Source organism: Cottoperca gobio, chromosome 17, assembly GCF_900634415.1.
Source record: "Cottoperca gobio chromosome 17, fCotGob3.1, whole genome shotgun sequence".
Classification (NCBI taxonomy): domain Eukaryota; kingdom Metazoa; phylum Chordata; class Actinopteri; order Perciformes; family Bovichtidae; genus Cottoperca; species Cottoperca gobio.
In genome coordinates, this window is record NC_041371.1 from 12,727,343 (window position 1) to 12,744,222 (window position 16,880).

The following is a 16,880-nucleotide window of genomic DNA, read 5'->3' on the forward strand; positions in this document are numbered from 1 at the left end:
TCACAGTTTTAGCTGCAATGGCATTGTTGTTGCACGTCAACACAAGCAAATCTAATTGAGTACAACATTATTAATGACGCAAACAAACCAAAAGCAGCCATTAAAAACAATATAATATTTTATTATAACTGGACTTTTACCATCTGCACAAATTTCACCTTAAGAAAAAAGCATAAATCATCTGGCTCCCTATTTGCTTTGTTAGTATGTTTATGTGCCTCGTAGATCTGTGCTTTCTTGACAACCATATTGACTTTATTTAGTAAACTAGTATTGTCTTGCCCCTGCGATTGCCACAGCTGTTATAAGGATATAAAACGATTTATGCAATTGCCAATACTGAACATAAAGAACAGATGTATTGACACATCCTCATCGCCCTTGTGCAAATGACCTGATGCTTCACACTGGCTGTTGTGATTGGACCATTATCATAGAGCCCTTACTATGTCTTGTACAAGAGAGCACTGGAGCTGCTTGGAGACGATGTTTTACACCTTTAACGTAAGAGAAAGCAACATGTATGTGAGCACAACCGAATCTGACTGGCACAGCTAAATGAACACATGCTTGAGAGCCTGTTAGTAACGTTCTCAACAAATTAAATCCTGTGGCCAATTAAAACAGCCAAAGGCTGCAGTCTGCAAATCACTGGTTAAGTGGCCGTCACATCTGATTTCTTGTGCCATCCCTGTATATGTGAAGCATGATTGTAATTGGGACGAAGGGCTGTGACGCTTCGTTCACACCTCAACCTGACAAAAAAAATACAAATCTTTCACTGTTGTAAGAATACATTGATACAGACAGTGCAGGCATGAATACAAAGAAACAGATAGTTCAGGCAGGTGTGTTTGTGTCACATGCATTTTCCACATGAGCAGATGTGCATTTCCTTTCCTCGACGATGCAAGTTTGGGGGCGAGTGCATGTATGTGATGGATTATACAGAGGATACAAGTGGCGTGAGTAACATATGAAGTGTCTATTGTGCAGTTCCCAAGGGCAAAAGCTAAAGTGCTGCCAATTTTCTAATATGGTCTGTAACACACACCCTTTTTCCCTCCACGTACAATACGTCTGGAAGCATCCAAGGACCAAATGATGTCCCATTTGACCACGTATCTTGAGCACTAGCTGTCCTTTCAGCCTGACCATGATAATCACACTATGAAGGTCACACCCTTCCTGTCACTGACCTCTCTGTTGTTGAGGCGCTGAGCTGAGGTCTCAGCAGTAACAGTGCCGTTCCCTCACCCGTGTGTGTTCTGTCGCTTTGTCCCAGCTCCCCAGGGCTATCCCACATGGCTCTGCAGCAACAATGATTAATTGTGTCTGTGTTGACTGAAGTAACTATCTGCCCTAAGCCCACAGAAATGGGAAACTCAAGTGCTGTTTCATAGTAAGCTTAACAATCTATATGTGTGCTTGTTGTCATAACTTTCTCATGGGTAAAAAAGAGAAGAGGAAAGGAAACACAGAATGTTAGAGAGCTGAGTAATTCTTCAAAGGGTTTCTAAAATTGAGAGGATTTTTAGTTTCACAGTAGTCATGGATTTAGAAGTGGGTCAGTTAAACTCCTCTTTTAATGATAAAGGTCAGGCTTTATCGAGGATAAATTGGTACCAGATCAGCTCTGCAGAGCAGCCTCACTTAACCTAAGGAGCACTGACTAAGGGCTTTGGCGAGCTTCTGCTTTATCGGCAGTGTTTGGTATCTGAGAAGAAAGAGCAGCTGCAGGGTTACTAAATCTCAGCTAAACAAAATTCTACACTGCCATCTTAGCAGATTTGAACTCCCAAAGAATTGTGCGCCAATAGCGGGAGGATGAACAAGCCCCTTTTCTGCACCCTAATATTAAGCCACCACTCAAGCAAAACAATTGTTTTATTATTTCTTGATTTCTTTCTGAATATCGTCTTTGAGGTTCTGCAGGCTATGAGGGAGTGAATGGGAGCGTGAATCTCCAGAGCCGCTTGGATAAGAATACTCCATGCAACACTGCGTTTTGCTAAATAACCAATGTTTGATAGACACAAACGTTTCGCTGTATGATCTCTCTGGGTGTGAATGGAATAAATTAGCATTCCAATTGTGCTGAAGATGGAGGAAAAGGAGAAAAAGACAAGTTGCTCTTTGACAACAACCCTTTCTTACAGGGTTCTAAATTGACCAAACACCAGGCGGATTTATGAAACAGTTTTTCTTGACAAGCAATGCGCTTTATAGATCATGACAGCTTGGCATAGAACAAAAGTTTTCTGATATAAAATGGGTTTAGTTGTAAAGGTAAACAAACATTTGGCGTACATATTTTCGCTGTGTGTCTACAGGTGTCCCATCCAGCCCAAGGAATGTGATCTCCATTGTGAACGAAACCTCTGTGATCCTCGAGTGGCATTCTCCCAGGGAGACGGGCGGTCGCGATGACGTCGTCTACAACATAGTGTGCAAGAAGTGCCGTGCCGACCGGCGCTCTTGCTCCCACTGCGACGACAATGTGGACTTCGTCCCACGACAGCTGGGTCTGACTGACACCAGGGTGTTCATCAGCAATCTATGGGCTCACACCCTCTACAGCTTTGAGATACAAGCTGTCAATGGAGTCAGCAATAAGAGCCCGTACCCCGCCCAGCATGTCTCCATAGACATCACCACCAACCAGGCTGGTAAGTAGGCTGCTTCTGGCAAGGTGTGGTGATGATGATGTGGTGGTGGCATTGATGATGATAATGATGATTTTTCACCATTTGCAATGTCATCATCATGTAACGTTCACTAGTATAATTGTTTTTTTAAACGTTCCTTTCTGTAAGCAAAAACCCTAAGTAGTTTAATTTCAGTTAATATTTGTGAAATGGCAAATACTACTATTAATATAATTAAGTTAATCATTTCACATCAAAAGACCATCATCTTGCACAATTTGCATTTCGGTGTCTTACTTCACGGCATACTGTATACTGACTTCACGGCTGCTTATATTTCACGTCGCTCCACCGTGAATAATGACTTTAAGGCTTGAAGCGCGAGGCCAGCTGGTTTTATGAAAGTTATACATAACAGCTTTCTTTTTAAACCTGCCTTCCCTGAATCAAAGTAATGGTTTTCCTTTTTGAAATCACAATGGAGGAGTTCAAGCTCAGACTCAAGACACCGCATGTTCCATTTTGTAGCAGGACAAGCGCAATTCACTGCACCATCCCTCTTTCCTTTTTACTTTATTTACACATCAAATCCTATGATGGAAACAGCCCGAGTTTGCATTTCTCTTGCTTTTTAACATTGTTAAAAGTAGTCATCCATCCAAAAACAACCTAAGTCAATTATAAAACCTTTCTTTTTAGGTTTACATCTGGAGGTTACAGGCTGGTTGCTTCACAGACTTTGTTGTTTTCCTTTTGGTTTGTTTAATGAGACTTTGTTTTGATAGCAATGTCGCACATCAAGTCAGTACTTGTCTTTTCACGGAAGGCTACACCAGAGTTAAAACCTGTGTGTAAATCTTTAGATACTGACACTGCTCTCTAAATAAACAAGAACAACAAGAGACTTATTCTTACTTAATTGTTCCCCTTTCACAAATTTGAGTTACACTAAGCAATCTGCAAATCATGTCTTTGTTGCAATGTTCTTAGCTTAGCTGACAATAGACACGTTGAACTACATGTTTCACCTTTGGTGTTGTATAACAGTTATCCAGATTCATCACTGTTCAATACTTTAATGTCAGACTGAAGGAGACCAAACCAAGATAGATACACAGACAGCTGCTGTTTTCAGGCTCTCCCGCCCTCCCTCCCTCCCTCTGTCCTCTCTCTCCTTGTCTGTCCCCCTGTATGTTTGGATTTGTGTGCATGTGTGCGTCCTCTGACTTTGCCTGTGATGGATCTGAGCCCAGCAAATGAAAATGAAAATGACCTTCATCCCGTCATCTTTCTCTCTCTTGTTTCTCCCTGTCTGTCTCTCTGTATGTTGGTGTGTGCTCCTCTTCTTAACTGACCCTGTGAAGGGACCTGAGCCCAGCCAATGGAAATGACAGGTCGAGGATATTGTCTTTGCCGGTCCTTTCCATTTTTTCATGCTCTTATAGATCTTTGACTTGCACACAGAATCACCTATCAAGGGACAAGTGTTGACCAAGTGAAACATTTAAATGAGGCTCTCTTCATTTTTCGGTGTTTCTGTGGATGAGGCGGACCATGAAAATCACAGCATGAGCTTGTGGGACCTAATAGCAGACATGAAGTGGAGTTACAGTGTGGTGAAGGAGATTGTTGGTTGAGTTCATACTGACATGGATCCCATAAGGAAAGAGTTACAAGTGTGTCAGCTTGGAGCTCTGGAACCTTTTGTTATGTTTTCTCGTCTGGTGTAACAATGAAATACCTAATGCCAAATTAATCTGACATCATTGATGCACATTTCCACTTTAATTGTCGAATGAACTCATTTCATATTTATCTCAAAGGGAAATAGATTTCTTTATCCAGGTCCCTTTTGTATAGGAGTACATTTTGAAATTAAATTTGGCCCAGTTGGTTGAGTGCTTACAGTATTTGATTACGATGACTCTCAAAGAATGTAATGACCAACTGAACTTGTCTTTGTCTGAGATTGAGCCAGGGGAGAAGTGGGAGGGAAGACAGAGCTGGATGGAGAAAGGGAGCACTTTTTTTGACCAGACTGCTAGACTGTGACAGTGAAGGAGAGGAAAATGAGGGAGTAAATAGGTCTGATTACTAGGGTGGCCTAATGGTGCTGGCTGTCCCCATTTGACAGGCTAATAGCACACTTGACAGATAGATGTAGAAGAAGCAATGCCGAGGCCTATTGTTGAAGTCTGCTGCAGTAATGAGGTGTCTGCCAGTAATCATCCAGGCCTATGTCCAGCTCCATGTGGCCCTTTGTGGCCAGGTAATTGCACTGTTCCTAGTTTCGACAGGTGGTTTCATTGGTAGGCCACTGAAGAAGCAGAAAGATTCAGAAGGGAATTATTTTGATAATGCGCTTCAAAAACCAAAAGCAGAGACGCTCTTCAGGGCTTTATGTTTGTGCTTGAAACCCTCTTGTTCGTTCACTTGGTATCTTTGCGCCCTGCGCCCCTCGCATGATGCAAGGTTGGCAGAGGTGGCGTAACAAAACAACATGTAAATGAAATAGGGAAGTGTTTGTATTCTGAGCCCCAATGCAATACCATTCATTGTACACACATCGGGGTCTTCGCGCCAATCCTACCCAATCTATTGTAATTGTTGCTAATGGGTTGTAATGTGAAAGCAAAACAACTGTAATCCAAATGAACACGCACTCTGCTGAGCGTTGGTACCCATACTGTATAAAAAGGCAAACTCTTCCTCCAACTCATTATTAAACCCTTTTGAAACGTACTTGATTTCTTCAGCATCAGAATGACAACTTCAGCACTTACCTGTCAGACAAAAGCAAAAGGATGGCACTGTTTGAACGAAACAGACGAACAATGCACAACCCTAATTGCACATGAAGTCCTCTCTATGCCGAGCCAGGACTGGCAGTAGAATAGACAGATTTTGTTTTTAATGTGACATGGTCATGTTTATGCACATCTGGGAATACACAGGTGCACAGATATCCAGGATCTGGAGAGCTACTGATTTAAATTCTGTTTAATTAAAGAAGCCATGCCATGGAAGTGTGTGCGTACAAGCTTGGATGTGCTTCCGCTTAATATGAAAGTAAATTGCAACTGCATTTATTTATGCACTCATTTTATGTGAGTCGTGGACCAGTGATTGAAGTTGTCCCTATGACCGTGTCATAAAAACAAGGGCCTGCAATATCAATCACATGCAGTACATCTCTCTTATTAATTTACAGCTCTTATACTGACTGACTTTTACACAAGCATTTGCAAATAGCACACTAAAACCCACGCCTGCAGTCTCATGCCAAGCAAGAGCAAAGCCTAACTTAAAGTTTGTATAGTTACAAAGTCCTATAGTTCCTTCTGGTTGAAAGAATGAGGCCTTTATACTGAAATAAGTCTGTCTTGCTTCTAGCTCAAAATCACATCATCAGGTCTGGGATTTGAGGGATAAATAGACCCTTCCCATGAGATGTAGACTGTTGACAAGAGTAATGGTATATTATTACCCTTCTAGTACTATAAGAATGTCAATCTATGAAAGAAAAGATAGGTGAAGTGGTCCTTTAAGTGCGATTACTCAGGAAAGAAAAAGTTTGTGCTCGTCTCAATGGCGTGTTTGACTTTTCAACTTGACATGGCTTTAGTGTGGACTGTTGTGAGGTGAAGAAAAAACCAAGAGACCACCTAGAAAACAGTAAGGCAGCAGTATCAGAGGTTTTATGACATAAGCCGTAAGGAGACAAAGCTGAGAGGAGGAAAGTGGACAAGGAGGAGAGAAGGGAGTAATGGAGGTGGGGTGGGAAGTTGAAGGGATTTAGTGTGATTCACCGAAGAGGCCATTTAACTGCCCTCGATCCCAACGTGTGTCTGGGAGGAAGGACTGATCAATAGTGTCATTTGGGAGTTCATTCACAGCCTATGCTCTCCAGGAGATACACACACACACACACACACACACACACACACACACACACACACACACACACACACACACACACACATACAGAAAACAAAGGTTATATATTGGCCCCCCTCTTGGGTTAAGATTCACGCCTGGCCTGAATTAGTCATATTTATCTATGTTAGCTATTGAAAAGTAGCCATTTTATGTCTCTTTGTGGAATAGTGTGGTTTATTTTAGGGTTACGAGACTCTCTGTGCTTCTAGTGAATTTATTAAATTGATTAATTGCCACAAAGATAAATGTATGTTAGTCACGTTGTGGGTGACAGAAGTACTTGTGGTAAAAACTACAGACTTGGCAGCCATGTACTTTTGTTTTTTATAAGTAATCCATCCTGGACACTTAACTTACATCCACCACTGCTTCAGATGAGGAGGGTATTTTTCATCCTTTACACATTTTACAACTCATTTCTACTCTGTTATGCGGGGGTGGTTGGAAAAAAGTCCATAAATCTCATGACTAGTGCTATCTTTTTAAACTAATGCCTGATGCTCAAGAGCCTTTTGATCTTACTGGCACAGCCTTCTTGACCTAGATTATGTGCCAACAGTCCCTCCGACCACAGCATGCCATGTATATCTACAAACAATCCTTCTCCACTTAGCTGCTCTGTTTGGAGAGCTATTCCCTCAGAAATGCAAACATCGCTATCCTCAGCCTTCTATGGGCAAGTCCTACCGGGTGGGTTGTATTTAAGATACTAAGATACTAACAATATGTTGGACTGAAATCCAAACAACCAGATGGATTAAAGAGATCTGTGCTCTGTGGGGTTCTAAAATCGGATGAGATGTTAGGCAAACATATCCGTGGAGAGTATTCAAGACACTACTCATTATGTTTTTACAGTTTACAGCCTACAGACATTCCTTTTGTTTTTTTGGGGGGGGGGTTACCTTTTACCTTGTTCCTTCCCTATCACTATTGCTTCTGTGTATCAGAGCTACAGTGTCAAAAGATTACATCATCTTAGACGGTTCTTCAGGCTCTCTCCGGGTGCCATTTTTATTTCATTTGATGCCTGTTCTCATAAATGTTGATCCTGTCCCTGGACTCAGAAAGAGAGGTATCAGCTGCAGGCAAAAATACAAGTGTGGGCTTGAATGCTACTAAGCGTTTTTTGTCAATTCTGAAGTCTGTATTCGGTGATGCTAGGAAGTGAGTGTGTTTGTGTCAATGTGGAAGAATACTCAATGTTTATACATAGAGCTCGGTTCAGTATCCTTTACGTATAATGTCATTTTGAAAATATTTCGAACCATGTTTCCTTGACAGAAATCCATGGTGCTGAACTGATCCCTCTTTATGATGTTTGAGAGAGGCCCATTACCATGTAGTCACGGCTGGCTTGGCCGTCTGAGCCTCTGCTAATAGGGAGGGTAGTAGTTAAACCTATGCATTTGATAGAGGCACAGCACATGACTATAGGCTACTCTCCTCATCTGAGACACTGAGCCCCTATTAGAAGGCTGCATGGTTCAATTGTGTGCCAGCATCTTAAAGCACAAACCACAAACACACTACAGAGAGAAAACGATTCAGCTTGGTTGTGAATGTGGCCATATGTATTTGTGCATTTGTTTTTTTCTGTACACTGTAGTTGAATGGGAATTTGGTACAAGATCAGCTGACCAATTAAAGTGCAACTTTCTGTCCAATCATTTCACGGAGAGTAACTGAGGCAGAGCAGGATCTTCCAGCTGGGAATTCAGATTTGAAAGCTGTGCTGCATGAGGAGCACATACACCCATCTTTCCCAGGAATCTCCCAATGAGAGGACACAGTGAAAGAGGAGAGAGAGAGGGAGAGAGAGAGGGAGAGAGAGAGAGAGAGAGAGAGAGAGAGAGAGAGAGAGAGAGAGAGGAGAGAGAGAGAGAGAGAGAGAGAGAGAGAGAGAGAGGGAGAGAGAGAGAGAGGGAGAGAGAGAGAGAGAGAGGAGGAGAGGGAGAGGGAGAGAGAGAGGGGGAGGGAGGGGGAGGGAGAGAGGGAGAGGGAGGGAGAGAGGGGGAGAGAGGGAGGGAGGGAGAGAGGGGGAGAGAGGGGGGGAGAGAGGGAGGGAGGGAGAGAGGGGAAGGAGGGAGGGAGGGAGAGAGAGGGAGAGGGAGGGAGGGAGAGAGGGGGAGAGAGAGGGAGGGAGAGAGGGAGGGAGGGAGAGAGGGGGAGGAGAGAGGGAGGGAGAGAGGAGGGAGGGAGAGCGAGGGGGAGAGGGGGAGGGAGAGGGAGGGAGGGGAGAGAGGGGGAGAGGGGGAGAGTCGCGGAGAGAGGAGGGAGGGAGGGAGAGAGAGAGAGAGAGGAAGGGAGGAGAGAGAGAGAGAGCGGGAGGGAGAGAGAGAGAGGGGGAGGGGAGAGGAGAGGGGAGGGAGAGAGAGGAGGAGGGAGAGGGAGAGGGAGAGAGAGAGAGCATTTATCCTCATTAGGGGTGGAACTTGTAATACTAACATTGTGGTTACAGAATAATTGTAGTAACTATTTAAAAGGGAAATTCAGTTCAATTTGTTAATCACTGGGAGTACTTCTCAGCCAGTGAAAACAGTTGTTATAATGTGTTCAGCAGATTTTTCTATAGTCTGAAAAAAGTCATCATGGTTCATCTGGACTGGAGTCTACCAATGTTTTTAACAGAAAGCCTGCACTTGGGGCGTAGAGTTTGAAAGATGTGGGCATTTACCTGACAGCCGGTGTCCAGTGAAGACACACTTTTGAGTTGCATTATGGGAAACATAGGAATAGTTTTTGGAGGTTACCCATACGAGGGACTAACGTATATCCCTTCCTCAGTTTTGACCATTCTTTATCATTTGTCTCTAGTGAGTCTCCCAACTTCATGGAAGTACAATACTAAATCACTGGAGTGCTCTTTTAAGATGTAGAACAGCACATTTGATATGCTTACACCTCACCATATGAATTATGGTGACTGCCCACTGGAGTAACAATAATGAAAACAGAGGCTCAGGTCTGTGCCAGACATGTAAAATGATGCTCCAATGTAGATTAATCGTACAAAGGTAAAGAAGCTTTTCATTCTTTCATCACTCTCTTTCAAATCCTCTCTCACCTTTTTGCTCTCCCTCTATGTGTCTCCGTTCCTTTTCTCTCACTTTCTCTCTGTCTCAGCCAGACACTGGGAGGCTTTGACTTTGATTAATGGTGAGCCAAGCTCTGCATTAAAAGCCAGGGGCAGCAAGTTGGGCCAGATAAAAGTGGAGCAAGGGATGGGAAGGATTGAGGGAGGAGAGAAGAGTGCAGGACACAGTCACCAATCACTGTCAGCATCATTGTCCCTGGGTGACGGTGGTGGACGCTGTTGGAGGGGACAGCGGTTCTTCATTGGGCTGAACCTCACCCTCATAGAGGCACAACACATTGTGTCTGACAGGCACTTCACACATAGGCTACTAGGACACACAGACACACATACATGTGCACACGCTCTTTATCCCCCTCTCTTGCTTTTCCTCTCAAAAACACAGTCACTGTCTGTCCAGTGGGACACGTCAGTGAGAAATTTTTCTTTTTCTTTAGGGAGTGAAGTGAGAAATTGTTTTGTGAAAATATAATTTATAATAAGATATTCAGAACCTACATTTTCTAGCATAACAATCAGACTACAATTGCCTTTGTGTTAAAGTTAATTAAGTTTGACATTATGTTTAATGTCAACGATGGTTGCTTTTGCATGAACCGATCAGTATTAACTATCATTGCCATTGTTGTCTTTTTCAGTTGTTGGTAGCACTCAGAAGGAGAAGTGAACATGTTGATCAAATACCTCTTGATAATTATGCAAATCTAAGTTGTTGGTTGAAAAGAAAAAACAGTTGCAATGATGTAAGAGTGGCTCTTGCACATGAAGATGATGTCTCAATCCCATCTACAAAGCCCTGATTGGCGCGGTTGTTTCTCCAAATGGAGGTAAAAGCCATCAATACGCACAACACCATATTTGAATCGCTGAACAAGCCAAAGATGTGGGTGGTGCTGCAGAGGTCTCAACCCAGGCTATATACCTTGGCACACATTCAGACACTAGACGCTTAGCACTTGAAAACATGCATAAACAATTACCCATGGTAAAAGTTTATGTTTTTCTGTCTGTACGCCTGAATGCATGAATTAAGTTGGGACTAGGAGTCAGGGCTGTAGAAATACTTCTCCTCCTCAGCCCCTTTTTCCACTGCAGGAATTTCTGTGCAGAGTGCCCCTCCCCTGGGTCTGTCAGGAACTGTGTGTGCCTGTAGCCGGTAATTGATAATGCGGCCCAGGCAGCCCTAGCCCTGGTCAGTGAAGCATGAACCAGCCTGAGAGGCAGAGAGGCTGAAGTGCACCGAGGTGAAGCTTAGCCCTCACACTCTCTGTCTCGGGTATGAAAGAGAGGGAGGGAGGGAGGGAAGGCAGGACGTGAGTGCCAAGGGAGGCAGACGTAACATAACCCATTCACACTGACAGGATAAACAGAGCTTATTCATTTCTTTATATTTACATTTTAGGTAACTATCTGACACTCAAATCAAGAAATACTCACCCTCGTCAAAAGTGCAGAACACTACAGAACACAATTTACAAGCAACCACATGGCGGTAAAAGGTCAGGGGCTTTTCTCCTTCTAGAACTCCTGTGACCATCGAAGCGTTATGCAAGGGTGAAGTACGAAGAGACGCTAGAGAAATAGAATAAGCATTAAGGAGTCTGATAAAAAGGATCATTTAGTTAAGAGAGGGTGATATTTACTGCCTTTTGAATGGAGGAGTGATTCAGAAATATGGTGAGTGGAGACCAGGTGGAGCAATGACTAGGCCTCAGCTGGAGCAGGCCGAGAGCCAAGAGGCTGATAGGCACAAAATGTAGAGCATGGGCTTGTGTGGGGCTGCATTTATGCCTGCAGACATGGGGGTGGAGATTCCTTTCCAGCACTGTATACAAACACCAAGGCTTTGAACTTAATCTGAGCAGCCGCACAGGGAATTTTAATCAAACTTACTTGTATGTTCACAAATTGGATTGATGAGTAAATTTGATTGGATCCATCTTTAAACTGTGAAACTAAATTATAGTTTATTTTAGCACCTTGGAGGAGTCTGTGATCATACAGTAGATTCTGGGACACATTTACATGGCATTGAATAGCTTGATGGGCACATAAAAGCTAAGCAATTTGTATTTTTGTTTAATATTTGTGACACTTTTATGAACTTGATACAAATCTGTCTCTATCTTAGATGGATTTATTCAGACTAAGGATTTTACTCAAAGCCCCCAACAATCACATTTTAATTAAGAAAAACGTCTTTTACTGTAATCTGCTTCTTCAGGACTGTGTGCGAGTGATTTGATCCGTTTTCATTGACGGTGCTGGTTACACAAGCAAACAACTGTGCAACTGCCATCTAATTCTGATTCAAATGTTGCTCTGCCGTGATTGGTGCATGCTACAATGCGGCATCATATTTTCCAACCGAGCCACTTCAAAACAGGTAAGAGCACAGAAAAAATACAGAAATCGCTGAAGTGCTATAACTAAAACTGCTCTGATTAGTGTGAAGTTTGCAGGGCCTTTAAACCTACTGAAAAATCCTATGCTACACAGGAAATAGTGCATTTTTTAAACTATCCAGCAGCAATAGTGGTTTGTTTAGAATAAACAGTGGCAAAAACATGGCACTTAGCATGACTGGTGAAAAGACAAAATACCTCCAGAACCTTTAACTTGATTAACAGGGATCTAAATGATTTGAACTGTGCATATTTTTGAACTTCCCTTACCTGCTACTGGCCAAGCCAGCACTGTCTGTGACATTTAGGAACTTGTCAGTTTGCCCTAGATTACATATATTAGCATATCAAATAGAAATAGAAAAAGTGAATATCAGCACCAGGGAAATGTACTTTTTCCTCACAGAGGAGAAAGTCAGGGGTATTAAACTACGCTACTGTCAGCAGTGAGAGGATATTCGTGGAATTGTAAATGTCAACAGTGAGGAAATCTGTCAAGGTATCGTAGCAAAAAGACAGCGGGATGGACTCTGCAATGGCATGTGAAATCTGTTCTGATGGTAAATTAGGCTCGATTTCAGTTTATTTAAATGTATTTTATTTCAGGTCTGTAGTTCATATTTATATCACATAAGAAAGAAAACAAACAGGGTGTGGTACTTGTGACTGAGGCTTTTAGAATGCTACAGTTTAAAAAAGCACACATACAGTATAGTTTTATTATGGATGATGTCTTCCTCATGTCCAATAACATCATCTCTGAGCAGCATGTTAAGAGCGATGAGGAGCAGGGATGATGGAGGGATGATAGTGCAGAGGACAAAAACGATGGAATGAGCAGGAAATTGCCAAGTGCCTGGGTTAATTGACAGCCCGTGTGTGTGCATTCAGGTGAACTGGGGCCGAAGGACAGCATAGTCTGTGCAGCTGGACCAAAACAATCACAATATTGGACCAATTTGATTCCAAAGGGCTTCGTTTACCGAATAACGTGTGGTACATACACAGATGTTTTTGTCACGTGTTTGTATTGGCGAGATACCGTCTCTATGTGAGTATAGTTTTATAGTATATAGAAATGTAGGGGTCCCTGTTTTGTTCATAATGCAGTACTTTTGCCTGTGAAGTGGCAGTTTTATTGGATGCAAGCATATTTTTTTATTTCATGGCATACCATGATATGATTTACACTGAAATCAGCTATTGCTGCTAACTGTAAAACTCTATACTACAACACAATCAATTTTGTAAATGTTTTGTCAGGTTATGTCTAGAAAGGCAAATCAGATGAACCTCCTTTGTTTGTGTTACATTGGCACAATTCATTTTATCATACATTCATGAAGTCTAACTGAATGGCTCCTGAATGAGAGTGATTCAATATAACCTTCTACATGCTCTGATGAATACATTACTGATGTAACATGCATTATACTAAGAAATTATATTTATGCCTACTATGTTTATTTACTTGTGCACAATCAGGGTATTATACAAGCCTAGTTAAGCTATTATATGACTGCATCACTTAAAAAAATGCAATTACAGTACATAAGTAAATTATATTCAGTCATACCATTGTATAATACCAAATTACTTGTTTTCTTTCCTGCCATAACCGCATTCTACAAAAAACTATGGCAGTATATATCACATCATCTTGTCCATTTTTGAGAATTTAAAAAAGCTTTGGAACCTAATTACTGCATCCTGTGGATGCCATACTTGGTGCTCCTATATTCTGCCTAAGTAGCTCAAATTACTCAGCCCAACAGCAGACTAAATCCAACACGATTGATTGCTGGACTCACGCCAGACTCGTGGTGACTGACCATTCTGGCGCAAAGGTAGCCAGAGTCCTGCTAACTGGAGCTGACACTCAGCCCAAGTCCACACCCTTAAATCTTTGCCAAATCTGGCAGAATTTCTTTGGTCAAAGCCAGCACATATTTGGTCCTGCAGTGCCAGAATATGGCTGAGTGAAGCTCTAATCAGCCTGACTCAGCTTGCTACCTGGGTACTGATTAGAGCGAAAGTTTTTCTTAACTTGGATTCTGTACTCTATATGTGACATCATTCCTGAAAGTCTTAGTTTGGATAATGTACCAACTATAATTAGCTGTCATAAAAGTTATGTGAATATTAGATAGATAATAAAGTGTTTGTCCCATAGCTGGCTTAATATACCAATGTATGAATCTAAATTAAAGAATCAATATGGCTACGAAAGACCACAGTTCCACATGTTCAAATTTTAGGTGAAAATGAACTTTTGGAAAGCGGCGCTGCATTCATAATCTTAACTTTCACCCTGTGCCCGACAGAATACTGCTGAGCATTTTCCTTAACCAAAAGTTTGGGTTGAGATATGTCTGTAATAATCCATTTTATTGTAGAAATGTATTGATTTTGTGTTACTCTTTCTGTGTCCTACAGCTCCCTCAATAGTCCCCATAATGCACCAAATCAGCTCCACCATGAATAGCTTCACACTGTCATGGCCACAACCAGAACAGCCCAATGGCATCATCCTGGACTATGAGCTGCGCTACTATGAGAAGGTAAGATAAGTGTGTGTGGAAATGCATCAATTTACATGTTTATGTCTTATAGCGTGTACAGTATACTGTAAGAATATGTTTGTACGTGTGAAGTGCTAGCTCTTTCATGTGTTGTCTCCTACTCTGCACTCTCCACCAAAAATGTAAGCTCTCCCGGATATGTGTGAGTAAAGTCCCCTGGGTTGATGATATGTTCTTTCACTGTGTCCACCCCATCTCTCCCTCTGTTCTTTGGATTCTGCTGCTGATGAAGTGAATAGGTTGACCTCTGCTCCAGGCCCACTCTTCACTGTGCAGCAACCTGTACCGCTGTGAAAATGCATTGCGTCTGGGGGGAGTCACATCGACCCGTCTGCTCACACACAATACGTCTGCTTTATTAAGTCGCCAGCCCTACCCCACAGCGCCTATGCTGCTCCAGTATTGACCTGTAGGATTTTCCCAAGGCCTTGGACATAATGATACCCAGAGATCGGAGACTCCAGCTTTTTGTTTGGGCTCTTGTTTGTCCTCCTAAATGCTGATCGATAGTTATAGCAAGGTTGATCATGCACATTTCTTTCTCCCGGTCTTTGTCATCTCAACCTCCTACTTTTACGAGACTTAGTGCACCTTCACCCGGGCTCTGCTCTCCAAATAAAAGACAAAAAGACAAATCAATAGAGTTTTATAAATGTTTTTCTTTTTCTGTTGAGTTATTTATTTCACTCAAACTAATTTTGGATAAGGTTCGTGGATCAATATTCACTGCTGAACCTTAGAATAGTGTTTGTCACTTTTAGCATTTTCTATCCGAGGGAACAACGGTCATGTTTTTCAATTATGTTTGCAGTTGGAAACTCAGTTATCCAATATTAGCTACATTGGTTGCTGTTTCCCCCTCTGGCATTGCACAGGTCATGAAATTGAATCCGATTGCCATAGCCCTGAGAAACCTTATCTGTCAGACAGCTTAGTGTCGTGTAAATAACACTTATACAGACTCCCATTAGCTCATGAATATCAATGAAACCTAATCCTATTGATGTTTATGTAGCATGTCTTCACACAAATAGATGAGCACAGCGTAATCACAAATTAGTGAATTAACAAGGACAAGATTCCTAATTGCACTCCGATGATTCAGGTGACAGAGAGGTTGCGCTCTGAGCTGTCTACCTCTGTCTTATTGTACCTTCACATCCCCCTGTACTAACATGTACAACCATGCGAGTGCGAGTAACACACAGTAGGTAAGACACAGTGATTGCTTTGCTACAGTCTAGGCTGTGGAGAGGAGATTGCCACATTGGTGGTCCTCCCTTGACACTCTGTATTTTGGATCTGACGAGGCTTTTTATAGGCTCTAAACAGACTTTTCCTCAGCCAGCCACTGCTGTCCAAAGTGACACTGCTGATGTGTTTTTGTGCCTGATTAAGCACCAACCCTTAGAAAAACAAACAGATGGTGGCAAATCAAATGCTATGTGTGTATTTTCCATTCCAGTTAAGATTTACTACACACCTGCAAGATGAAAACTTGGCTTACATTTTCAGTGTCACACAAGTTGGCTTGGGTTATTTACATGCTTGTTGCATATGGAGGAGCAGGGAATTAAATTTCATTCTATCGAGGTCAGTCCTGCCAGCTCTCCATTGATTCTCTGAATGCTTGAGAGGTCCAGACAATCTGGAAGTTTCACGCAGCCGTAAAGTGATGATGTAGACTTTTAGTCATATTATGGAGGGATGTCTATCATGTCTACCACACACTCACAGCTTTACATAGTGCTATGGGTAACTTATAGGCTGGATAATAGTCATAAAAATATAAAAATGGCCTCGCTATACTCACCTTCTTTTTTTTATGCATTTCACCAATGCTTGCATTAATCTGAGAGTAGTCACACTGTTGGTTCTGGAGTTGATTGTCTCAGCGTGCCATGCACAGTCAGCTAGTCCTTAACACAGCGGAGAGCTGTCTCTCTGTACGCTCCATCCCCTATACCCATTTACAAGAGCGACTCCTCCAGCAGCATGACATTGTCACTACCTCAGGGTAATCGTAAAAGAGCATTAACTTCATTTTTTTGTTTTACAACCTTTACTTAATGTTGTAGTTTTAGCCATGTTAACATATTTCTCACAACTAATTGTTGTAGACACTGGAACACATTTATGAATAAGTCATTTTATGTTTATCTCAAGATTATTTTTGTGGATGGATATATTGAGAACAACTGGATGCCAT

General features: G+C 42.1%; 1 protein-coding gene across 2 annotated transcripts in view; it reads left to right on the plus strand.

Annotated features, from left to right (window-relative positions):
- Positions 1–16,880, plus strand: part of ephb1 (EPH receptor B1) — a 150,562-nt gene that overhangs the window by 95,572 nt on the left and 38,110 nt on the right. For both annotated transcript variants that reach the window (XM_029452994.1, XM_029452995.1), the window contains exons 5-6: positions 2,334–2,669; positions 14,526–14,650. In XM_029452994.1, coding sequence (XP_029308854.1) covers positions 2,334–2,669; positions 14,526–14,650 — 461 coding nt within the window. The remainder of the gene's footprint in view (positions 1–2,333; positions 2,670–14,525; positions 14,651–16,880) is intronic.